This window comes from Onychomys torridus, chromosome 9, assembly GCF_903995425.1.
Source record: "Onychomys torridus chromosome 9, mOncTor1.1, whole genome shotgun sequence".
NCBI lineage: Eukaryota > Metazoa > Chordata > Mammalia > Rodentia > Cricetidae > Onychomys > Onychomys torridus.
In genome coordinates this window covers 67,302,393-67,328,740 of record NC_050451.1, presented here as the reverse complement: position 1 = coordinate 67,328,740, position 26,348 = coordinate 67,302,393, and the positions used below count along the sequence as shown (strand labels likewise).

At 42.3% G+C, this 26,348-nt stretch overlaps 1 protein-coding gene across 2 annotated transcripts in view; it reads right to left on the bottom strand.

The window, feature by feature from the left end:
• The window catches only part of Vwa8 (von Willebrand factor A domain containing 8), a 346,670-nt gene that overhangs the window by 263,314 nt on the left and 57,008 nt on the right, over window positions 1–26,348 (bottom strand). For both annotated transcript variants that reach the window (XM_036198655.1, XM_036198654.1), the window contains exons 5-9: window positions 10,440–10,607; window positions 4,758–4,922; window positions 3,345–3,394; window positions 2,726–2,834; window positions 736–840 (exon numbers count right to left, since the gene is read on the bottom strand). In XM_036198655.1, the coding sequence (XP_036054548.1) occupies window positions 736–840; window positions 2,726–2,834; window positions 3,345–3,394; window positions 4,758–4,922; window positions 10,440–10,607 (597 nt within the window). The remainder of the gene's footprint in view (window positions 1–735; window positions 841–2,725; window positions 2,835–3,344; window positions 3,395–4,757; window positions 4,923–10,439; window positions 10,608–26,348) is intronic.

The window sequence follows — 26,348 nt, the reverse complement described above, 5'->3', positions numbered from 1 at the left end:
CCACTGCCATATTGAAATCAGAGCAGCTGTGTTCACCTACATGAGACTTTCACAAGACATTCACAAGAATGCCTGTTGACATTCCCTCAAGGAAGGGACAGCAGGCCCACAAAGCAGTGTATAAGCATCTCTCACTAGGCGCATGCAAGGTGCTCACAAGACCCTGTCTGAGAAAACAGTGTGGCCAACTGTACATTTTCTGGGCTCCAGCAAGTACTTCAATCAAACTCTCTGGTGCTCCCAACTAGACTTTGGTGGAATCATTTCTTTAGCCGGCTGTTTGTGCTCTAAGGCAAGAAGACCCATGTCTTCTCAGGAAAAGGTAACACTGATACATAGACAATTAAAAAAAACATGATGCATAATCATATCTCCATTTCCAATCTAGTACCTCGGGGTTCTTTCACGTCTCCCCATCTGTGTTCATAATCCTCCACCAGTGAGACCTGTAATTCCCATTACAATAATCCACTCACTCTTTCGTTCCATTGTGTTTGATTGTTTGCACCATGTAACAAATCCCCAGCCACACCCACACCTGACCGCTTGCTGCCCACCACTGCGCTCTCGTCACTGGCATCCAGTGCTTCCTGTCTTGGAAGAGGAAAGAAGGGAAGACGAAGGAAGAAAACAAGATGGGGAAAGAAAAACAGACAAAGGGGGACAGGAGACATGGGCGGATGAAAAGGTAAGTGAAATGAGGAAGATGGGAAGGAAGGAGAAACAGATACTCACTTTTAAAACGCCTTCCACAGCCATCTTCCCTTCATGTCCTAGTAAAAGAGTATATGGATACAGCCACTGGATTGCATGTTCAATTGACATCATCGGAAAGGAATCCTATTTAGGAGCAGACATGTATAGAGGTCAGCAACATCTCACTCACAGAAAATGTATCTGAAATATACATATACTGCTAAAGTTTACTCTTCCAAAAGCATAAAAAATATATCCCAGTAATGTACAAAGGAAGAAATTTCTCTGTCCTATACCATATCCCTGAGCAATGCCACACACTCCAACCATTCATCGGTATTGCTGGTCCCCATGCATCTTTATCTAGTTCTTGCCTCTTTCTCAAGCTCTAGACCAAAGCCTCAATTATCTATCATTTGAACCTACAGTACATGGACTCAGCACATCTGCAGGAGCACACACTTCCCCATTCTAGTCCCCCAAAGCACTGCATTTCCAGCCTTTATTCCTAATCTGAGTTGACCTTATCTATAGCCATCAAGTCTCACAATTATAACTACAAAATTAAAAAGTATTCATTAGCCTTAAATTCTTCACCCAAATCATATTGCACTCTCAAGTCTGCTCACATCATTCAAAGAGTTACTGCCAAAGGCAAACAGAAGATCTCCATATGAACTGTTTATTAGATGATTTTACTGAATTATTGTCAATATGATATGGAATGTGGTAAGAGTGTTCTGGACATACACGGTGCTCCAATTCTTGGCAGTCATACCTTAAGAGTATTGCATTTACCTTCAAGTAGCTCTGAAAAAAATTGGGAGGGGGCATGTGTAAGCAGGGGTAACGTGCTAACAACAGGGACTTCTCATGAAGTCCTTATGGGTGTTTGTTTGCTATTTAAAGGTGACTTTTTTTTTTCAGAGTAGAGAATTTTCAAAGCACAAATTACTGAGGAAAAATTAAAAGAGATATATGGAATTTGGAACACAGGAGTGTTCAGGATGTAGACAACAATGTGAACAATGTGTAGGAAAGCTAGCCGTCTGACTAACTGCGAACACTGGGGGAAAGTAAGACACCTTTAGAAACAGGAGTCTTGTTACACGAGACGCCTTCCTAGGCAGGGTCTTGCTCAGTGTTGTGAATTCACTGCCATGCAACCAGGATCTCCCTATTCTCCTAGCTGCTAGGGAAGGTATCTCCATCTAACCTAGAAATGGTCACTTCACACTCCACCTACTTCAGAACCTCTGGCGGGCCTTTCCTCCCTCACCATAATAAAATACAGGCACGATTACTCAACAAACTAATTCATGGTAGGGTTCTAACCTCTGTCTCTACCACAAACTCTCAGTTCTAATGATACAACTTGCTCTCATTCTGCAAACATTCCAGACCCATCCATGGCTGAACATTTTTTATGCGCCCTCTGCCCTGAGGCTTTCCCATCACTCTAGACAGGACGCCACATGCTTTGGGAAAGTAACTGCAAATGTATTCAGATCTGCTCATGTGCCATGTGTGGCTCAGCTTCCTTCCCTTCCCACAGTTCTTAAAAGTCTTGCTGACACAGGCTGCCTTCAGGCTCCTGGAGCCATCTGTTTTCACAAGTTGGGAGACCTGCCAGCACCTAGGAACCTGTGTCCTTTAGGATAACCGCTAACCAATGACTGCTGGGTGACAGGGTGAGAAAGCTCAGCTCCCTTGCCTCAGTTGGGCCAGCTCAGCATCTCCTTCCCTACAGTGTACCTCTGATTCAATTAGCCTGAAGCTGCCATTCCTCTATCAAACCTCCAAGGAGGCTGCATTTCTACCTCTCCCTTCTTGAAAACGGCAAGCTCTCCAGAGAGTTAGCATGTCACGGCTGCCTGTACAGTTTGTTCCAGTATACACACCAATCTCAGGCCTTTTGTAGAAAATTAAGTCAAGACAACTCAAGTGACTAATCCCCAATGATGAACTTTCTGTCCATCTTTGCCACGTCAGAGTATACGTATCCATCACTACTTCATTCTATACTTACCAGGATTTGAACTGCCGCAGGTAAACTATCTAAAGGAAAGTCTGGAAGTCCAAGTGTAGAGGATTCTTGAGAGCAGAGAGTTGTAGCAAAGGACAAAAGCTGAGAAATCCTAGAAGGAAACAGGTTTTAAATTTTATCTGAATAATTTTAACATACAAAATGTATGGTGAGTATAAAATAGTTGGGCTAATTACATTTATCTAAAAATATACTATTAATTCTTAAAGAAAAATTGTTCATATAATAATCCATTAAAAATTCAAAAGCCGATTAGCTATGTAGGCATTTTCCACAATCTGGTCCAAATCTATCACATGAACTTCATCCCCACCTTTCTAAAGCTCAAACCTAAGCTAAGGTCCAGGTGCCAAAAGTGGTTACCCACTAGGGACAAAGCACCAGCTCTTAGTCTCATGCCTCGGTTCTTCATACTTGACTCTCTACCTGTCTGGAAAGGTCGACTCAGACTTTTGAACTCATGTCAATGTCCACGCCTTGTGAAGCCTCTACCAAGACTCAACAAAATCTGCTAAACAATTTTTGTAGTTTAACAATAACAAGTTTAATTTTTAAACAAATTAAATGTTTAAGCAAAACAATAGTCATAAAGTATACTTACTTCTCAGCAGAAACATTGGCTCCAACTGAATATAATAGTTTTAGCTGGTCCTAAATAACAGAAGCATAATCAACTGATTAGTAATGAATACAATGGATGAAACACAGATATTTTATAAATATAAACCAAACTTTTAGTTAAGTAGACACTGTAACATAGCAGCGATCATGTCATGATACAATCCATTTAATAAAAGCAAAGGCAGTCTTTAAAACAGTCAGGGGGCTCACAATGAACATTGTGAATACCACAGGGAAATCTGACTTTTGTTTTTATATAATTTCATATACTTAAAAAATAAGAAAATGACTCCTAGCAACATTCTGTTACACCCATGCCCAGCCATCATCAGAGCAGCTTCCTCCTGCAGTACTTGGGAACTAATACAGAGACTCACAACTAGAGTGTGTACAGATAATGAACACTTTGTAGCACTCAGTCCTAAATGGGATGTCTCCACCAAACCCACCAGTCAGGGCTCAGGGAGCTATGTGGAGGAGGAGAGGGAAAGACTGTAACAGCCAGAGGGGTGGAAGACACCAAGGAAGCAAAGCCCTCTAAATCAATGTGATCGATGTACATATGAACACACAGAGACTGAGGCAGCATGAATCGGGACTGTTCAGGACACGACCCCAACATCTCTAACCCTGAAACTGTCTCCAGTGGAAAACTGCTCACAAAGAAAAGTTCAGTTTCTCCCTTGGAGTCTCACTGGGTACAAAAACCACACTTACAGACAGACCCCACACCCAGCAGTAGATGCCAACTCAGAACCAATTCACTGTGCCCAGCAATAGATGGACAACACAGAACAAACTCAATAGTATGTTTGTAGGCTGTTTGTCTCACATTGCTTTGTTTGGAATTTTTTGTTTTTAAAATCTCACTGGTCTTTTGCATGTATATCATGGTTTCTAATTTTGTATTTTTATAGCTTATGGTTTTTTTTTTTATGTGTATGTTTTTTTTTCTTTTTCTTTGCCTGATTGTTTTTTAAAGAAAAAGAAAGAAGGTGTAGAGTTAGAAGGGAGGGGAGACTCTGGGAGGAGATGGAGGAGGGAAACCATGATCAGAATATAGTGTATATAAACACATTTTCAATAGGAAAAAAAGAGTCAGAGGGCTGGGGCGAGATTAGCAGTCAAGAGCACTAGCTGCTCTTCCAGAAGACTCAAGTTCAATTCCCAGCACCATGATGATGGCTCACACCTCCAGTCTATAACTCCAGTTCTCCTCTTCTGGTCTCCACAGGTAACAAGCACATGAGTGGTGCACAGACATACATGCAGGCAAGACATTCATACACACAAAATAAAAAACAAAACTAAAAATATGTTAATATTGATATAGAATTTAATTTCTTGTTATAGATAAAACCCATTCCAAGCACTATGTCTTTGAAATACTCACCCTGAAGGGTAGAAAATAAATATCTCTGGCTTGAAATCGAGAACGGAGAGGGGGGTCTAATGGGTTCCCAGAGTACCTGGGCACTGGCAAGCCCAAGGCAATCACTCGGAAATGTTCACTAACCCGGACAATCTTCCAAGCATCCAACTCCTCTTTAGTGTGATCCTAAGAAAGCAAGAGACAGAACACTAGAGCACAGTGACATGGATTCCAGCTATGACAGCAAGTGACACAAAGTCCAAACGCACGAGCAGCCAGGACAAGGGACCACACCCTGACTGCCGAGAGCAGGGCATTTAAGAACACTTGCAAAACCAAGCTGTTAAGGAACGCAGCAAAGTAAACCAGGATCCAGACGCCAGGGAAAGCTCCCTGCCTGGGGACTTGTGTGGGGAAGGAAACGTAGCCCACACACCCAGAATAAATGATCCTGAGACACTGCCAAGCTCTAGTCCCTAACATGGAAGGAGGGGCGCAGAGAGCAAAAAGTTAGACCTAGAAGAACAGATTACCAACAGAGTAGAGGCTCCCCATAGACCCTAGACAATTACATTTATAGGTATATTTCTATGAAGGCATAAGCATAAGCTGGCAATACCAGCTTTTAAAAGCTTACTTTTCTCATTTAGCCTTCCAGAATTTCACATCTACTATTGCACAGATTTCTCATGTAATTAGTCACAATACAGAAGACAATATTCTATGAATGAACAAAGTAGAGGTCAAAGGAGTTATCTAACATGCCCATGGTCTGGTGTAAGACAGACCTAAGAGAATAGCAACAGGCTATCAGATCCTGACTCAGCCACTAGATATAAACTCTAGATAAACTATCAAAGATATCTGTGACTTCACCCTTGGAGCCTCAATTCTCTTACCTATAATGTGGAAATAATATAATCTACATGATTGAGTGCCATAAAAACTAAATACGAGAATATATGTGGATGTCCATGGCAGGCACCTGGCAAATGTGCCTTTCTTCCCTTAACTCGATCAATGGCTCGTCACAGTCACACAGAGATTCCTGGCATTCTACAAAGTCTATATGTACATTTTAAGGGGAAAGCCCACAGCTTAGAGTAGATCTTCCAAGGGTACAGCAATATGATAGTGCAGAGGTGTTTCACATGGTAGTCAACACCTTCTGTCACTGTGTCTCATGCTCCCAGTCTCAGAAAGCCCCATCTTCTACGAGCCCGTGGCTTCAACCCTCCAGCAACTGCAATTCTGTAAAGACAGCACGCATCACCGATGCAGATGCATCTGTGTGAGATGGACTTCCATTTGCATAGGATAAGCACAATGTTCAAAGCTCACCAGAACAACTTGGTAAAAATGGGTCCTTTTCTGATCCCTGCATTAGGGGCTCCTTGGTGTCACTTAACTGCATGATTTACAAGCTTCTATCATCCTATGTTGTGCCTTTATTCCTAAAAAGACTGTTTCATGCTAAATCCAAGCTCTGGAGAACTCATTCCCTCCAGTACACAACAAGAAAAAGTCTGTTGACTAATAGCATGAATCAATTTTTAAAATACACTTATTTTAATCATAACTGAAATCACAAATCATACATTAAAACAGTAACCCCAAGACACTATGTCACATACACTAGAAAACAAATGTTTGGATCCAGACTTGCCTGAGAGCTGCAAAACACAGATAACCAGAATATGAAGTTTATACAAACTAGTAATTTCTATAATAATAAAACTTTACTAGCACCATCTAAATGAAATCAGTAAGAGTGAGCGATAGACAGAGATAAAGAGAGCTAGAAGGAGATAGAGAGATAACAGAGAGCTAATGGGGGAATATGTATGGTACATACAATGTGAGTTTCATGGTTCACATATAACCTGTTGGACAGAAATTAAGATACTCTTAATAAGATACTGTATCTTTCAATCTGACTATCAGATTACTGACACAATGGACCGCCAAAGAAATAAGAATTTCACCAGGGATCTCAGGCTGGGCGAAGGAACCCCAGTTCCCCCAGGGGAAACTGTCTCTGTGGAAGAGATTTCACATGGTTCTAACAACTCGTCAGACCACCTTATAGGAAGTGACTGAAGCCTAGACAAGGATGAGCGACGGGAGGTGGGCCCACACCTTAACCAGGACTACTTAGAACAGAGGTTCTCAACCTTCCCAATGCTGTGACCCTCTAACACAGTTCCTCATGTTGTGGTGGCTCCCAACCACAAAATTATTTTCATTGCTACTTCATAACTGTAATTTTGCTACTGCCATGAAACATAATATAAATATACATATTTTCTGATGGTCATAGGTGACCTCCATGGAAGAGTCGTCCAAGCCCCAAAGGGTTGTGACCCATGGGTTGAGAACCACTGGCTTGGATGCACCTTGGCCCTCTATTAAACTTAGATCTCGCCTCGGGACCCCAGAGATGAAGGATTTGAGGGGTTTGCTGGATCTCTTTGTCCCTGTTCCCAACGTGGCTGTGTAAATAAACCTCCTTTTTCTGTATCCACTTTTAGCTTGGTTCTTTTGAATGGCTTATTGAGAATGGGACCGGACGGGAGGCACAAGTGGAGACCCCCCAGTTCGATATCACATGCATACAGGTACATGCGGAGAGGTCAGAAGAGAACACCAGGTCCCTTCCTTTATCACTTTTCACATTATTGCTCTTGGACAGGATATCTCAGTGAATTCGAGGGCTGGCCTAGCTGCCCAGGGAGTTCTTGGATCTGTCTATCTCTGCTCCCCATCCCTCAGTGCCTTTTTATATGGGTGCTGGGAATCTGAACTCCACTCTTCACGTGCAGAGATCTCGTATCCACTGAGCCACCTCTCCAGCTACAAGTGTTCTAAGATATTAAAATTTAGTAACTGAACATAGCAAAAAGAAAGTGAGACTCAGTATGGCAACTGTAATCCTTGACCACAGAGAGTGCCCTGAGATGCAAGTGTTAGGAGGTGTATAGTCCTATACGTGTCTATATTCATGACAGAGAGTCTGAGAATTCAGAAAGATTTATCAATGAAAAGTTTCTGTTAACAACTACTTGGGGGGAAAACAATGTAGACCAGATTCTTCTCTTTTGATGATAAGCATGCCTCATGTGCTAAAGCCCTTGGACTTCCTACCCAAAGCAACAATATATTCAATAACTTTGTACAGAATTCTACTCTAAGGATAAAGAACATACCAAGTTTTTGTTATGAAGTAATACATATGCTTTAAACAAATCAAATAACTAATAAAACCTCTAGTTGCATATAGTTATTTTATAATTAGAAAGAGGCTGAAAGGAAAGTATTCTACATATCTACCTCTTCTTAAAGACAAACTATAAGTTTGACTTTATTTCACTAAACTATAATAACATGAAGGTACAAATTTAACTTTTTCTTACTGTTGATGAAATCCACAATTATCTTCTAATTATGTTACGATTAGATCATCTTCAGGCATATCCAGAGGAAAATCACTCCTGAGCTAGGACAACACCATCTAGGTACTTCCACAGACAATAAAGAACAGACTGCTAAAATGCTGTGAGCTGGGTTACAGAGAAAGACTCTGGGCACAGGAATCAGACAGAGCATCAGTTCAGACACCCTCCCGCATCAGCATCTATCATCTAGTACCCAGTGTGTTCCAGGCCTGTGTTAGCAGTTTCAGAGTGAGAGCAAGAAGTGTAAGACAGGGCTGGAGAGATGGCTCAGTGGACAAAAGCACTTGCAGTGTGTGAGGATCTGAGCTTGAATCTCCAGAACCCATGTAAAAACCAGACACCGATCATAAGCATCTGTAACCCCAGCACTCCTTCAGGGAGATGGAGGTGAAGACAGAAGAGTCCCTGGAAGACTGAGGACACTAGTCTAACATATGAAGCTGTTCTTTGTAAAGAACCTTTCTCAGACAACATGGAAGGCGAGGACCAACACCCAAGGTTGACCTCTGACCTCCATACATACACCGAAGCACGCAAATGCATGCACACACACAATAAGCAGTATATGCTGCAGTTCTTGATCAATAAAAATGTAAGAAAGACTTCAAGTCTCAATGTAGAGGAACTGCCTGCAAAGGCTGTACCTGCTGCTGAGAGAGCCAGTGGAGTGCAGCTCAGGCTCACTGACCAAGGATGAAGCTCAGGCTCAGTGACCAAGGATGAAGCTCCACATCAGTTCTTGCCTCACTGCGAAAGCCTCTGAAGAGCCCTCTTTGGCTAAGTAGTTAAGAGCAGGGGCTGCCTGTCCAGAGGGCCCCGGTTCAATTCCAAGCATACATGTATGGTTCATAACTGTCTTTAGTGTTGCCCTCTTGGCGTACATTTGTGTCACATCGTTTATCACGTTTATTATTCATTCAACAAATAGTTAATGGACACTTACCACGTGCCAAACATTCTTCAAAGGGCGTGAAAAACTCCCTTTGAAAATCTACTCTAGTAGACACAGTAGACAGTAAAACAGAAACATAAGTAAGCCACGTAGACTTACATCTCAGGAAAAACGGAAGCATCAGGAGGGTAGGGACAGAATGCAACTTAAGAAACAGCAAAAGGTGAGCTTCACTGAAAATGCCACGTTTATACCAGACTTGAATGGGCTGTAGGAGTGAGCCAAGCAAATACTTGGGAAAAACCATTCCAGGAACAAGAAGCATTCGTGCAAAGTCTAGACGGTGGAGAAGCCTTCTGAGCAGGTGTAACACAAGAGTGCCTTGCTGCTGGAGGAGAGTAAGAGAGGGGGCAGGGCCTGATTATGTGGGTACCCTGATGCACTGGAAGGACCTCCAGCTTTACTCTGAGGGAAACAGGAAGCCACTGGGGTCAGAGCACAGGACTGATCCAGGATCGTTTATTTTGTTTTGGTTGAGTTGGGGGCAGGGGGCGTTGTGTTGTGTTGTTTTGTTTTTTGAGACAAGGTTGTATGTAGCCCAGCTGGCCTCTAGGTATTAAAGGATAACCTTGAGCTTCTGAGCCTTCTTCCTGGACCTCTAAAACACTGGGATCACAGATATGTGACACATGTTTTAAATCAATCACTGACTATCATGTTGAGGACAATGTGGAGAGCAGGGATAGGAGCAGAGAGTCAATTTCAGTGCTGGGCAGAAAATGCTGGTGGCTTGGAGCATCATTTATTACCTTTCATATATTTATTTTTTAATTTTATTTTATATATGTGAGTGGTTTGCCTGTATGTATGTCTATGTACCTGGAGGTCAGAAGAGAGAATTTGATCTCCTGGGACTGGTGTTGGAGACAGTTGTAAGCTGTCACGTGTATGCTGAGAATTGAACCCCAGAGTGTCTTTTAGACATCCTAGTCATGTCTGTCAGCCCCTACTGAATTGCATTCTCTGAGTTTAAGAACTGGATTTTATTTAGCTTTTTTCTCAAATGCTCAGCACTGTCTAAAAGTCAATACCAAAAGGCAGAAGGAATAAAGAAGAGATGAGGAAGAGAAGAATGGCTATTAAGCTGGCCAAAGAAAAAGGGAAACACTAGTAATCGGGGAGGTCTTTGCAGATGGACCAGCCTTTTAAAGCTGTAAACTCGTGATTTACTTCAGCAGTTTGCCAAAGAGAAGGACCACCTGAACACGTCCTAATTCCACAGTTGGGTTCCCCAGACGACACAGCACTTGGCAGCCCCCACTCCCCAAGCAGAGGCCAGCAGCCGGCTCTCCTTACTTGGAGAAGCTTGTCATAACGCTCCGCAGACATCAGGAAGCGGCCATCTTCAAGCTGCATCTCCCGGTTCTCCAGCAAGTTGTTCAATACTGGAAGCACGTTTCTCTCTGCCTTCTCCAGGCCTTCCAAAACCAGCGTCCTGCCCTCGGTGGCAGCGCGGACAGCACACTATTTCCAAGAAACACAAAGGCAAAATGAGAACACAGAGGCATGGCCCAGCCTGATTGTACTTGCACCAGAACTAAGCATGTTCCCTGTTAAAGAGACTGAGAATCAGGACTGGTGCATTCGATCTTAATTTTGTTTTCTCTGCCTGTCTAATCTTGAGCAAATGATTTTACCTCTTTGTGCCTGTTTATTCATCTGTTAAATGAAGAGTCAGAAATGAGCTCTGGGGTTTTTTGCAACATTACATTTTAGATTACATAGCCAATGAAAAGGAAAACTAACAGTTATCTATGAACGGGTAACGTAATTAAACAAGGAAACAGATTCCTTAATGAGAGAAGAGAAACCAAGGTAGCAAGCAGTTGGGCTTCTCTCTCTGTTCCTTAAGTGTCTTGTGAGGATCAGAACTTGAGACAGGGAAGTTTAAAGACCACGGTGTTTGCAAATGAGTCGTTAAAACAAATTCTGTTTCCGTGTGAAGTTCAGTCCTGACAACTTTCCACATCTGGTTGACTGAATTAATGAGTACTGTGTCTCCAGGGATTTAAGAAAATCGTAATGGAGGGAAAGAGGGAGTGAATGATAATGGACCAGAAAACAATGAAGCCTCTCCTGTAACTGACAGGTCCTGAACAAAACATTTACACCAAAATCCTTGAAAACTGGCTTGAAAGGGAAATCTAATTCACATTTCTCTGCATGCAACACAGACAGAATTAGTGCTGTTAACTATATATTGCCACTCCTTAAAACCATCTTTGGCCTCATGACAGGAGTCTCTTAGAACAATAACCTCTCCTGCTCTGTCTTTGTTACGTGTGGGTCCAGAGTTAAATTCACAACCCAAGGAATCTTCATCACATGGTCCAGATACCTTTTCTTTCTTTTCTTTCTTTTTTTTTTTTTTTTAGCTGAGGATGGAACCCTGGGCCTTGCACTTGCTAGGCAAGAGCTCTACCACTGAGCTAAATCCCCAACCCTCCAGATACCTTTTCTATGCTAATGGCTTTCCAATCTCAAGCTCTCCCAAGCTTCAGATCCACTGCATGGATGTCTGCAGCCAGACCCCACAGCACCCCAGATTCCCCTGTACCACACTGTGCATGTCCCATTTCCCCCAAATCTGCTTCATTTCTAGTCTAGTCTTCTTTTCATGCTGTGATAAACAAACACCATGACCAAAAGCAGCTGAGAAAGAAAGATTTGTCTTACAACTCCCAGGTAACAATCTATCACTGAGGAAATTCAAGAGGATACTCAAGGCCAAGACCCCAAAGCAAAAACCACACAAGAATGCTGCTGCTTACTGATCTGCTCTCCATTGTAGATGTAACCATCTTGTTAAATAAGAAACACAGAGCCAAGTGCAGAGTTAAAAGCCAAGAGGTCAGAGCAATAGCTGAGAGCTGAAAACCTTCACTGTGGCTCTGTCTTTCCTCTCCATAGCTTGCTTAGGTACCTTTCTGATGAACCCCAAACCACCTGCCCCAGGGTGGCACCGCCTGCAGTGGGCTGGACCTTCCCACATCAATCATTAATCAAGAAGATGTCCACAGACTTGACCTTCTGATGGAAGCATTTCCTCAGTGGAGGTTCTCTCTTCACAAGCGACTTTAGAAATGGAGTAATCAAGTTTTTGCTGTGTCAACAAAACTACCCAGCACATCTTTTTTTATTAAATATGTTTATTTATTAAAAATTTTTTTCCATTTTACATACCAACCCCAGTTCCCCCTCCCTCCCTTTCTCCCGCCTCCTTACCTCCCTCCCACTCTACCCCCATCCACTCCTCAGAGTGGATAAGGCCTCCCATGGTAGTCAACAAAGTATGGCATACCAAGTTGAAGGAGAGCCTAGCCCCTCTCCATTGTATCAAAGCTGAGAAAGGTATCCCACCAAAGGGAATGGGCTCCAAAAAGTCAGTTCATGCAACTGGGATAAGTCCTGGCCCTGTTGCCAGGGACCCCACAAACAGATCAAGCCACACAACTGTCACCCACATTCAGCGGGCCTAGTTCAGTCCCATGCAGGTTCCTGAGCTGTCAGTCAAGAGTCAGTGAGCTCTAACTAGCACCAGTCAGCTGTCTCTGTGGGTTTCCCCATCATGTTCTTGACTCCCTCTTCTTTTTTTTTTTGGGGGGGGGGGAATGTTGAACATCATTTATTAAAGGAGGGAGGAGGTCTTAAATACAGACTTACAGCACAATGGGGGAACTCTGGTTGGCAGAAGTTCGCTTCTGATTTTTTTTTTTTTTTTTTTTTTTTGAGCTGAGGATTGAACCCCCAGCCTCGTGCTTGCTAGGCAAGCGCTCTACCATTGAGCTAAATCCGCACCCCCGCTCCTGATGTTTTACAATCTTTATCCAGCACATCTTTAAGGTGGGAATACCACTCATTTTTGACAGGACCCCTCAGTATCTTATCTCCTAGGTTCAATTTATCTCCATATTCTGATAACCTAATATCCTTAATTGAATTTGAACTTATCCAGCATGGTGAGTGGCCTGACATCCCAGGACATAGGAGACAGAAGCAGGAGAAAGACTAGTGAAGGCCAGCTTGAGTCTACCTTGTCACAAAAAAGAAGGAAGGAAGGAAGGAAGGAAGGAAGGAAGGGAGGGAGGGAGGGAGGGAGGGAGGGAGGGAGGGAGGGAGGGAGGGAAGGAGGGAGGGAGGGAGGGAGGGAAAGCAGGCAAGTGAGACCAAAAGATTTCTCCACTCATCCCTTTCTCCCCTCCCTTGGTTCAGCCCCTCGTTATCCCTCGGATCTCTTCTCTGAGAGTCTGAGCTGCTCAGTTTACTGTCTAAGCCTGCTAAAAGACGGCCATTTGCGACATCTCCTGCCATCTATTGTCTCTCATGGAGACTTCAGTGACAGTGAACTTGTGTGATTTCCCCCTGTACACAACTACTCTACTAGAAAATCTCCAGCTTTACTTACAATGACCTTTTTGTCTTAAATTTAATTTTCCCTTTAGTGATTATCTCAAAAAAGGGCTAACCTCTCCCGATCCCCCATCCAATAGCCAGAGAATTTTCTGGAGAACTACAGCATTCATTTTCCAAGTATCAAAGAAAAAGCAGGAATTTCTTAATCAGGATTTCCTTTAAATAAATTGTTGCATTTTGCACTGCATAGCAAAGAGCTAATTTACTTCAGGTATCTATGAACTACTCTAAGAAAATAAGATTCGGGTCTAATGGTAGACTAAAGATAATTCTCCCATTATAAGAAAAAGATCAGTTCAAATCTATCATTACTGCTACTATTTTGATTTTTCCATGACACTGACCATCATCTCATGGTATTTATTTATTCCTTGTTATTAAATGAGTCAAGGTGACTTCTGGGCCCTGAGGAACTAGGTAATGGGGATCTTGCCTCTGGTACCTGTGTACAGAACAAAACCAGAACTATAGTTTCTGGGCTATCGAAACTCAAACAACCACCTGGCACAGAAGGGCATGGGATCCTTGCTTATAAAAACATGTTTCGCCAGGCGGTGGTGGCGCACGCCTTTAGTCCCAGCACTCAGGAGGCAGAGCCAGGCGGATCTCTGTGAGTTCGAGGCCATCCTGGGTTACAGAGTGAGTTCCAGGAAAGGTGCAAAGCTACACAGAGAAACCCTGTCTAGAAAAACCAAAAAAGTTTAAAAATTAAATAAATAAATAAATAAATAAAAATAAATAAACATGTTTCAGGTGAGATTTCAATTAAGCTACCTTTCACAAGAAACCCACCTTCTCAAAAACTCATTGCTCATAAACTTGTTTTAAATTAAATTTTTATCAACCCTTATTATAAGACAAACTATTTGACTTTTAAAAGCTTCACAGAGATAAAAATGCCTGTTCAAGAAAAATCAGAAATACATATATCAAAACTTCATAGTTTACCAACTATAGGCAGGGAAAGCAACATCTCACAACATGAGATGGAGGGACTATGCAGCTCTGTCTTCCTTCACCTCACAGGTACTACACATGAAATCCAGAGAAGGCATGCAGAGATCAGAAACAGATGCCAAACACAAGATTCTTTCATCTACTCTAATAGACGTATTTTGATGGGAAACTAAGAAAGTGGTGGATGAAAAAAGACAGTACCCTAGTGATCCTGGGGAAAACCTCATCTATGCTGCACCTCTTCTCCAGAGTGAATCTCACACAGGAGGGACCTCAAGCCAAGAACCTTGCTACTGGCTGAAGACATGGCTCAATGGTTAGTTAAGAGCACTGGCTGCTCTTCCAGAGGACCTGGGTTCAATTCCCAGAACCACAAGTCAACTCACACCTGTCTGTAACTCTAGTTCCAGTGCATCTAACACCCTCACACAGACATACATGCAGGCAAAACACCAATGCATATAAAATAAAAATAATTTTTTTAAAAAGGACCCTGCTACTAAAGAAAAGAGGAGAAATTCGTCATTTGGAAGTCATCACAATTGTGGCAGGCAAGGATCATAGTAGATGGTAGCATTCTGAGGAGAAACTAATATCTGTTTACACTCAAACATCTTCCCACAAGACATCATAAATGACAAGAACAACAGAAACAAACAACACTGTGGAGCAGGCTTTCTTTTGAGCCACCAACCAGCCCCCAAATCATGACACAGAGACTTCTTATTAATTGTGAATGCTCGGCCTTATCTTATGCTTGTCCCACTAGCTCTTATAACTTAATTTAACCTGTTTCTCTTCATCTACATTTTGCGCCGGGGCTGTTTACCTTTCTTTCATTCTGTGTGTCCTACTTTTCTTACTTCTTCTGTGTCTGGCATCTTCCTCTCTTTCTCTCTCATTCTCTCCTTCTCGAACCTGGATTTCTCCTATTTATTCTCTCTACCCACCAGCTCTGCCTATCCCTCTCCTGTCTAGCTACTGGCCATTCTGCTTTTTATTAGACCAATCAGGTGCCTTAGGCAGGCAAGGTAAAACAGCAGCACATCCTTACATCATTAAACAAATGCAACATAAACAAAAGTAACACAGCTTTACATAGTTAAAGTGATCTTCTGCAGCATAAACAAACATAACACACCTTTACACAGTTCAAGTGATATTCCACAACACTGAGGAACTGTAAGAACCCAGTCTAACCATGTGGTCAAAACCAATGTTGCCAATAATGGACTCCACCAGTTTCATACAGTAGGGCTTCTGACGCAGTGCTAGGGTGGACACATCATCACTTCTACATAGTCTTAACAAGAGTGCATCTTTTCAAGTATGAGAAAACAGCAGACAAACCAAAACTGAGCAACAGTCTCGGGAAGTGCTGGCCACGAAGAGAAGGACAAATCCTACCGCAGGAACCCGGCTGGGCGCTGTGTGGGTAGTAGCAGCCATTTGTTGAATGATTCAAAATGTGGGTGTATTGAAACAAGGGGGACGAAATTGTGGATAAATACAGAAAAGACAGTATTTAATTACTGAAAGAAAAAAAAAAAAACTTAGGGAGGTTTTACTTGGCTTTGGAGCATGCCCTCTGTAAAGTCTCTATGAGGTCCATAGCTCAACTAAGAATTTAAAAAACAGTAAGTCTCTCCAACTGTTTTCTAATTTGACATCAGTTATTTAGAAATTCTATGCACTATGTGGAAATAAATTGGCTGTTTCACATCACAGTTGAATCCAAGCATGAGGATGTAAAGAGAATTACTGAGCTACTTTGCTTTCTGTTGCTGTGATAAACACTAGGATGAAAATCAACTTGGGGAGAAAAGGGGTTTATTTGGCTCACAGTTTACAGTCCAACCTCAGAAGCCCTGGCAAGTACTTGAAGCAGGCACCAGAGGCAGGAACTGGAGCAGAAACCACAAAGGAAAGATGCTTGTTGGCTTGCTTCTCCTAGCTTGTTTAGCTACCTTTTTTTTTTTTTTTAATGAAATGTATCCATTTATTTTACATCCCGACCACAGCTTCCCCTCCCTCCTCTCCTCTCATTCCCTCCCCCATCCTTCCATCCCCACCCCACCCCCATCCACTCCTCCTCTGTTTCTGTTCAGAAAGGGGCAGGCCTCCCACAGGTGTCAACAAAGCATGGCATGTCAAGTTGAGGTAGGACTAAGCTCCTCTCCTCATAGTAAGGGTTGGTAAGGCAATCTAGTGTGAGAAGTAGATTCCCAAAGCCTGCCAAGTGTCAGGGACAGCCCCCCTCTCACTGCAAGGAGTCCAGAGGCAGACCAACCTATACAACTGTCAGACATATGTAGAGCACCTAGGTCGGTCCCATGCGGGCTCCTTAGCTGTTGATCCAATGTCTCTGAGCTCCTATGAGGCCGGGTTAGTTGTCTCTGTGGGTTCCCTTGTAATGACCTTAGGCTCCCAGCTCATACAATCCTTCCCCCCTCTCTTCAACAGCATTTCCAGAGCTTGGTCCAGTGCTTGGCTGGGTTGGGTCAAGATAGAGGGGGAGAGTAATGGAAGAGACGTCTTTAATTGGGGAGGGGGCATTTAGAGGGTCAGGTAGAAACCTGGTGCAACGGAAACTCCCAGAAATCCACAAGGATGACTCCAGCTAAGACTCCTAGCAATCGTGGATAGGTCACCTGAATTGGCCTTCTCCTGTAATCAGATTGGTGACTACCCTAATTGTCATCAGAGAGCCTTTGTCCAGTGACTGATAGAAGCAGAAAGCAGCACAGCTCCCTTTCTTATACAACCCAGACTGAACTGCTTAGGGATGGCAGTGTCCATGGTGGGTTAGGCTTTCTTACATAATTAGCAATCAAGAAAATGCCTCACTCACATGCCCACTGGCCAATCTGGTGGAGGGACCCCAGTGTGTGATATATATAGCCATTTGGTCAAGAAACTGTTCTTGCCTGGACTACTTGATCTACTGGACATGCAGGACCTATAGAAAGGTGACCACTAAACTTTGCTTGACAAAATGGTCCTTTGGGTTCCTGCTTCACAAAGGAAACTGCCAGACATTCTACAGAACACTGAGAAAATTGACCGAGAGACTCTAGCCCTGTGGGCTGAAGACAAATGCCCCAACTTTACAAAGGAACATTAGGTGACTGTCCAGGCTGCCAGCTGTCTCTGTCTACCCTGCAAGACTCCTGGAAGTTGCTTGCATCCTTCTCCCAGTTCTCAGGTAATATTATATCCTTCTGAAGTCTTTGATGTGGTTATAATTTTCTCAGTTACGATAAAAGATAAGTTAGATATAAAACCTTAAACTCACAAATATAAGATAGATAGGCTACCTTCTTTAATATTGTAACTGTAATTCTTGCTTGATAATTGTTTTGTTATCTGTAATTTTACTATGTAAAAGTTAACCTTCCTTTTTTAACAAAAAAGAAAAGGGGAAGTGCTGTGGATATCACTCTGTATAAATAAAATGCTGATTGGCCAGTAGCCAGGCAGGAAGTATAGGCAGGACAAGCAGAGAAGAGAATTCTGGGAAGTGGAAGGCGGAGAGAGAGACATTGCCAGCCGCTGCCATGACAAGAAAGAAATAAGGTACTGGTAAGCCATGAGCCACGTGGCAAAGTATAGATTAATAGAAATGGGTTAATTTAAGATAGAAGAAGTAGATAACAAGAAGCCTGCCACAGCCATACAGTTTGTAAGCAATATAAGTTTCTATGTGTTTACTTGGTAGGTTCTGAGCGTCTATGGGCCTGGCGGGTGAGAGAGATTTGTCCTGACTGTGGGCCAGGCAGGAAAACTCTAACTACAACCAACACAGCTATAAACTTTAAAAACAAAAAAATTCTGTAAAGGGAAGAAAAATAAAATAATGACAAGCAAAGAATCAAAAAAGTTTTTAATTTCTCATGTGACCTCTGGTACCATGGTTGTAAGCCAGAAGCATTCAGTTCCTATCTGTATGTACATTTGTGGGGGAGCCAAGGAAGCCCTGAGTAAATTCATATTGTTGACATAGGCATGGCCATATCAAGGACCTCAGACCCATGGGGGCTGACAAAGCCTCCCTCCACCCCAAGCTCAGAGGGATGGCAAATCTTTCTCTGGTCCAAGTACAAATGTTGATGAACGACTGACCAGTCAGCACCAAAACCAGCAACTGCAGCCTCAGCCGGGTGGGTCACTGTAGTGGAGACTGCTGCTTACAAACTACCAACTACTAGCTAGCCCTTCACCTGTGCTATGCATAATAAACATGCTGAGTTTCAGGGTGTTGGGGTGGTTGGTACTGCTCCACTGCAGTGAGCACAGCCCACCCAACCCCAGCTTTTCTGGACATGTGTCTGTCTTCATTCCCTGCCTCTCCAGACAGGTCAAGTCCCCGAAGTTCACAAATTGGGGTGCATATTTAAACTTTCGAGGTAGTAGACAAGATCATTAGCTGACGGGAAATGGCCCTAGGCACATGCTCTGTGGTAAGAAATCAGAAGCATTGGACTCAACGAGCCAGTACTAGTCACTGCGCCGGTTACCAGACCACTTCCTGATGCCTCTGTAAATGCCTATGCCAGTATGCCCTCGGCCCCATGTCTGCTCATCACTGATGTGAGAGGAGTAATACTGGCCTGCCCTGTACACCTGCATCTCCCTAGCAAGGTCCGCTGGTCCTCAGTGGAGAGCCCTAACCTCTACGGCTGTCATAAAGCTGGTCACAGCAGGCCACACACATTTATGGAGTAGCAACAGAACTGCTCAGTTAGGGAACACCGTTACATAAGCTGGGAATAAGGAAGGACACAGCTAGCTACGCCTACATTTGCTGTGAGAACAGAGCAAGGTTAAGTCTGAGCTTGAGAAAATTACTCTAGGTGCCATAAAGCTTTTCTATAACTGGTAAACACTGTGCATTTTCTCTTCAGATTTTCAAAACTATAAAAGAGCAGTGCACATGCCTTGTTATTGGCATGACTAGTTGTGGCAGTCCCCCAGAAGAGAAGTCACTAACTTCAAAGAGTCTTTCTTGTCTGTCAAGTGACAGGGACCCAATTCTGTCAAATAAAACTCAGGAAAAATATAGTAAGATCCCGCTGACCCAGCTAGCTCATACCTCGGCTGTAATAACCCGACACGTGGACACAAAGGAGTCCAAAGGAAAAGCAGGTCCATGGCCTGTTCTGGATTTGCTTCCAATTTGATAAGACCTGAGGCAAGTAATTAATCTGGAAGTCTATGGCCTCATTTACAAAAAAATGATAGCATCCTCAAGGGGTATCCAGAATGTAACAATTTAAATATCAAAGCAGTACAAGAACAAAAAAGGAATGCTATTTATTAAAATGGAAATCATTGCTAACACAGTCATTATTTAATGAAAATAGATTTCAAAAAGCTTCCCTCAAAAAACTATAGTGTAAAAGTACTGTGGGGGGGGGGGGGGGGAGAAAAATGAAAAATTACATTTTAGGGTTTTTACTCTGTGAGTGTGTGTGTACACACATATGTGCAAGTACACACCTAAGCACAGAAACCCAAGGTCAACACTGAGTGTCTTCAATCGCTCTCCATTTTATTTTTTGAGACAGGACCCTCACTGAGTCTTGAACTCACAAATTCTGCTACCCCAGCTGGCCAGCAAGTTCAAGGGACTGGCCTATATCTGCCCTGTCCTCACCCGACTCTGACACCCCAGCACTAGGGTTACAGATATGAAACTGCCTGGTTAGTAGACGGGTGCAAGGGATCCAAAGTTAGGACTTCAGACTGTGCAGTGGGCACTCTACGGAGCTCAACCATCTCCCCAGCCCAAATCTTTATTTTCAGATATCAGAAGAGTAAACCCTTTTTCCACCGAATAACACAAATAAATACCAGACAGGAGAGACGATTTTCTGTCTGCTGCTATAGTCTGAATGTGTCCCTCAAGGAACATGAGGCCGATACTTAATCCTCAGTGCAACAGGTTTAAGACCTGGGGTCTTTAAAGGGTAATTAGGTTATGAAGGCTACTTACCGTGGACGGATTAATGCCATTACCTTGAGTGTGGGTTAGGTATATCCAAAGGATGAAGCTGGCCTGTATCTACTCTCAATTCTCTTTTTTATTCCTTTTCTTTCTTCCTGCCCCTCTATCGAGGTCTTTGGGGGTCCAGCCCCTCGAAAGTCCCCTCCCAGGGTCTGGGAAGAATCTACAACCAGCTGAAAATTAATCTTTGAAGAAAAGAAATGAATCTATGTACATGAAACTCCTTAGCCCATACACTTTATTATTCTGTGTCGGTTCTCTCTCTACAAGCTTATGCTCTGCTCTCATTTTTAGCTCCTTTCTTGCCCAATTTCTCTTTACATTTATCTGCTGTCCCCTCCAGGTTCTATCTTAATTCCTTCATCTAGTTCTGCCCCTTCTAGGTTCTCATCCATCTAGTTCTTTCCCATATCAGCTCCTCTCCTATCTCTTTCTCTCTCATCTTGTTCTTCCCCATCTGGCTCTTCCTCATCTTCCATCTCATTCCTCTAGTACTCTCTTCTAGCCCTTCAGTCTAGTTCTTCCCTGTCTCAGTTTGTTCCTCTCAAGTTCTTGCCCATCTAGTTCTTCCATTCTCTTTTCTCTTCTCCGTCCTCTCCTCTCTTCTCCGTCCTCTAGTACCCTGGAAGTTCTGTTATATATACACTTACAAGCAGTATTCCCTTCACAGTATAAAGCAAGGCTTCCAGGGTCAAATGGAGGGGTGATAAGAATCACATAGAGGGGCAATAACCATTAATTATCATTTGCAACCCCAAAGGGAAGTGACCAATGGGGAAATGAATTAACTAAAGGCTAAATTTGGGTAATATCTAAGAGGGATCTTATGTGCTCAACTATAGTCTTAAACGTGATTAGTTAAAAAATATTAAGAATCTATAAGTTGCTAGGTCAATGGAAGAAAATAAAAGTGCCTTCTTTTTTCTTGTGGCTCCTATCTGTCCAAGCCATCTGCTGTTTTTTCTGCAGGGTGAGGGAAAGTGTGCTCGGTCACTAGACAACCTGTGTACAGGTAGATACCTCTGGTGATAGTTGAAGGGAGATCTGGAACCGGAGGTAAGATTTGGGAAAGGAGGAAGTTAAGCTTAATTGGCACATCCGCCAGGCCTTCTCAAACAGGTAGCAAGGATGCTTAAGTCTGTTCTTAGAGAGTACAGAGGTATCTCTGATAAGGTACTTTCCTCCATCTGAGAATGGACCTGGCTGGATGCTGCCAATGATGATAATTACAGGGAGGCTTGACCTGGGGTACTGGCTGAGCATAGCTGTCAGCACAGAAAGTTATCTAAATATTCCTAGAAGTGGTTAGGTAAGGAGTTAAAGGTCTATAGTTAGTTAAGGCTGTAAGAAAGGAGGGTCCGAGCTAAATTGTGTAAAGCTATTACTTAACGTCCACCTGACCCAGGCGGTGTCTCCTTGTAGAACTTATCTTAAATCAGAAGACATTCATGTGGACTGTTATTACTGCTAGTCCTTGAGAGTGGCTAAGGGAGATATCTGATTCTAGAGAAAGCCTTTCCTGAGGCTGTTCTCCAAATACCTGGAATGTGTATGTACAGAGAGTTTTCAGTCCACACTGTCAGCTCTTGTTAGGGAAAAATCAATTGGGAAAACTATGAAGGCACACATGATTTTCATAACAGAAGACAGCTGGTATATAACAAGCCAAGTAACACCAAAAGCTCCTTGGAATTTGGCTTCCTCTGGAGGAATTCCCTGATCCCTCCAGTGCAGTGACTTTCCATAACCAGCTGAGTTCTTAGGATACATCCCTGCAGCCCGCAGCACCCCTCCTCCATGCTCTTTGTCCTTCTACTTTTCTGTCAAGAAAGCTCTCTGAAGATAAAAGCCCCCCTCAATCTTGGACTTCTCAGCCTCCAGAGCTGTGAGCCCAGTAACTTTCTGGTCCTTATCCCAGTCTCTGGCTTTCTGTTACAGTAACACAAAGCTGCAGTAAGTTACTCTTCCTACTTACTTCACATGGATGACTTGGTGTAGTCAGGTTCACCTTTGAGCCTTCATTCTTTTTAATGGGGTTAAAAATCAAATGAGATAACCCCCAGAACACAGCAAGTTATCAAGAAACAATCAGTGATGTGGTATAGTGGTGCACACCTTTAATTCCAGCACTTGGGAGGCAAAGGAAGGGGAATCTCTGTGAGTTCAAGGCCAGCCTGAGCACAGTGAGTTACAGGACAGACAAGACTACATAGTGAGATCCTGTCTTGGGAAAGAAAAAAAAAAAAAAATCACCAATCAGTGGACACTAGTCAATAATACTTGGAAGGGAGGGAGGGAGGGAGGGAGGGAGGGAGGAAGGAAGGAAGGAAGGAAGGAAGGAAGGAAGGAAGGAAGGAAGAGACTTACTCCTGTTTTTTTTTTTTTTTTACAAGACACAGAACTTGAAATCATTGGAATAATCAACTCAGACACAGAAGACAAGTTCCACATGATCTTACTTACATAGAGAATCTGAAAAAGTTTATCTGGTGGTTACCATGGGCCAAGAGAGCAGGGAAGATGGGGAGAGAAGGGGATGATCAGTAGGTGCTGGGTTATGAGAAAGGAGCTCAGCTCAGGTGTGCTAGTCACAGGAGGATGCCAATACATGATGGCATGCTATGTTTCAAGATGCTAGAGAAAAGGTCTCTGAATGCCTTACCATGAGAATTTTGTTTGTTCTCATCCTTATATACCTCATGGATTTATTTCAGAGTCTAGAACAAACCTGAACAACTAATATTAATATGTGTTTACTAAACAATGTCCTCCTTTTGTCAAAAAAAAAGATAACTAGACAAGGTCAGGGATAATTTGGAGCAGGAATACCCTTAGGTATAGTTTTAATCTGCACATGCATGAAATCTATGGCCTTGGCCTCCTTAGAACTATGACCCAATCAAGGAAGCTAAATGACCTATTTTTACAAATACAAAGCACATTTCATTTCGCCTTGATTATAATATCTGACCCAAATAAATTGCAAATACATAATTACATGGCACTGACATTCAGTTATTAATATAACAATTAAAGCCAAGCTTATTTTCCTTTTTTTAAAAAAATAGCTATTGTTATAATGATGAACAGCAGTATGTGGTCACTGCTTTGTCAGTGGCCAGCATCATGACTTCTGGAGTGAAGCAACAGACTCAAATCCTCCCTCTGCTATTATTAGTCAATTCTATGAGCCTAGCCATGGAAGCCTGTTATCTCATCTGTAAGACAGAAACATCATCTCCCACCAGGGAAATTGCGACAATTAAAAAACATTGCCCTAAAGCACCTAGCACAAGAGGTCCCTCCAGCAAATGCCTCCTCCTCATCATACTTGATAGTCTTAAACTTAATCTCATGAATCTACCACACACTTCATACTATATAGACAGGGAAGAGTTGGTCTCAGTATGAGAGCGAAACAATTAGGAGCCAAGGCCTGAGCTCTGATTGCCAGAAATGCCAGAATAAAAAGACAGATTTTTCCCAACTGTGATAATTATAGCACAAAACAGTGTAGTTGGAAATAGTCTGGTAAAAGTGCCAGAACCTAGCCACTCTTCATAACCTTGTTTCCATGTGGAGATGTTTTCCAGATTTCAAATATTTCACTCATGAATGAGTTTCCAGAATACAACAATGTAAATTCAATAAGTATATGAGGAAAATATGCTTCAGAATCCATGGATGAGATGGAGTCTATGCTTCTTTGTCTGCTCCAGTCAATGAAAGGCATTTAGACAAGAGAAAACTCCCATTTTCTGATCGATGGCATGATGTTGTTCAATTTATTAAGAGTTGCTTTTATGACCTGTAACATTTGAGTGATGTGATTTTGCTTTTCTAAAGTTTGGGGGTATTTTTTTTTCTATTAACAATGAAAATCAAAAATAATCTAAAACAGAAGAAAATACACTAAAATCCTATGTAAGTGTTTACTTACTCTGTGCTTCACACTAAATATGTACTCTATACATTCTTGAATTTCACATCACCACATAAAGGAATTTAACAAGACTACAATATGATGAGTGCCTGACTTAGAAATCACTCAATCTTGTCTTTCTACTCCCCAAATTATTTGGGGGTTAAAGATCTATCTCCTCTTTGTCAGGGTAAAAACACAAATGTAAATTATTTGTACTAATCTGATTTCCTTGTACTTGAATAACATAAGCAATTATAAACCCGACTTAAAAGTCCTTTACCCCAGCTCTTTGGAGTCATGTGACAATCACAACATTAATGACGACATCAACAAGTTGAGAAGGAAATTCTGGCAAGATTACAACAATGAGTAGAGCTTTTGGTTTTGTTTTTTGTTTTCTAGGTTAGTTTACCTTCTAGGGTGAATGAAAGTTAAAATGTGGGCAAAATATTGATCATGGCCTCCTTACTGCTCAACGGGTGTCAACGTGATGGTTTTCACAGTTTGCTCTGAGCAGTTCCTCCCTAAGCCTTACAAAGGGCATCGAGAAGCAACTGGGCCACTGGAGCAAACATTTACAGTGATTCTTTCTGAGGCAGAGTCCAGCATCTTCCTGAGGAGCTCTGACTTACTCTGTCAGTACTGCTCTCCTCTTCCACTGACTGAGAGCTTAGTGAAGTGATGGCCAATGAACTCTAAGAATTACAACCTATGTAAAAGTTGGAAATGCAAATTAAAGCCTGTCAATTTTGAGCAGTATACAGAGACCTCAATGATGACAAGACTCCATGAGGCAATGGGCACCGTTAAGAGCATGAGTGGGTGCCCTTCCTGGAAAGCAAACTGGCCATGAATGTGGCCACTCTGCCCATTAAGAATTGTACTTCTAAGCCGGGCGGTGGTGGTGCACGTCTTTAATCCCAGCACTCAGGAGGCAGAGGCAGGCAGATCTCTGTGAGTTCGAGCCCAGCCTGGTCTACAAAGCGAGTTCCAAGAAAGGCGCAAAGCTACACAGAGAGACCCTGTCTCAAAAAACCAAAAAAAAAAAAAAAAAAAAAGAATTGTACTTCTAGGATCCACACCTAAAATCTCATCAGATCATAACACAATTTAAGTACAACAATATTCAACAAACGTTATCTGTAATATTGAAAAGCCACAATAAATTTAATGGTTGGCAATATGAGAGGGCACACAAAATGGAACATTATATAATATTACTACTCTACTTGTACTATTACTATTTGTATTTACTATTTACTATTACTATTATATAAAAACATTATACATTTTTACTATTACTATTACTATATTACTATTGGTAAACAATTGTAAAGACATTTAAATAACATATTTCAAAGAAATACTGAATGTTTCTTAATTTTAAAAGATACCAAGTATAAAAAGGAATGCTGAAATTTTATATATGGTATTCCATTTTTGTAAAAATTATTTATTATATTATGATAAATACATATGCTTATGGACAGAAAACTATAGAAAATATTCACAGTATTTGTCTTTGTAAAGAACATAACAAGTCATTTAAAATCCTTAGTATAACATGGACATTGTAACATATTAACCACACTGGAAATGACAAATGTCCTCCCATTACTCATGGGTAGCTACAGGCATTGTTTCATCTGTTGATCTATCTAGGTTACGGCATTACCCAGTGCTGACTAAAGCTACTACTATCTTTACAGCCTGGACATCAAATTCAGTGGAAAGAAGGTAGAGGGGAGGTGGGGAGAGGGGGTGGGAGGAGAGGAGGAAGGGGGACATCAAATTCAGTGGAAAGAAGGTAGAGGGAGGTTGGGGGGAGGGGTGGGAGGAGAGGAGGAAGGGGGACATCAAATTCAGTGGAAAGAAGGTAGAGAGGTGGTGGGGGAGGGGGTGG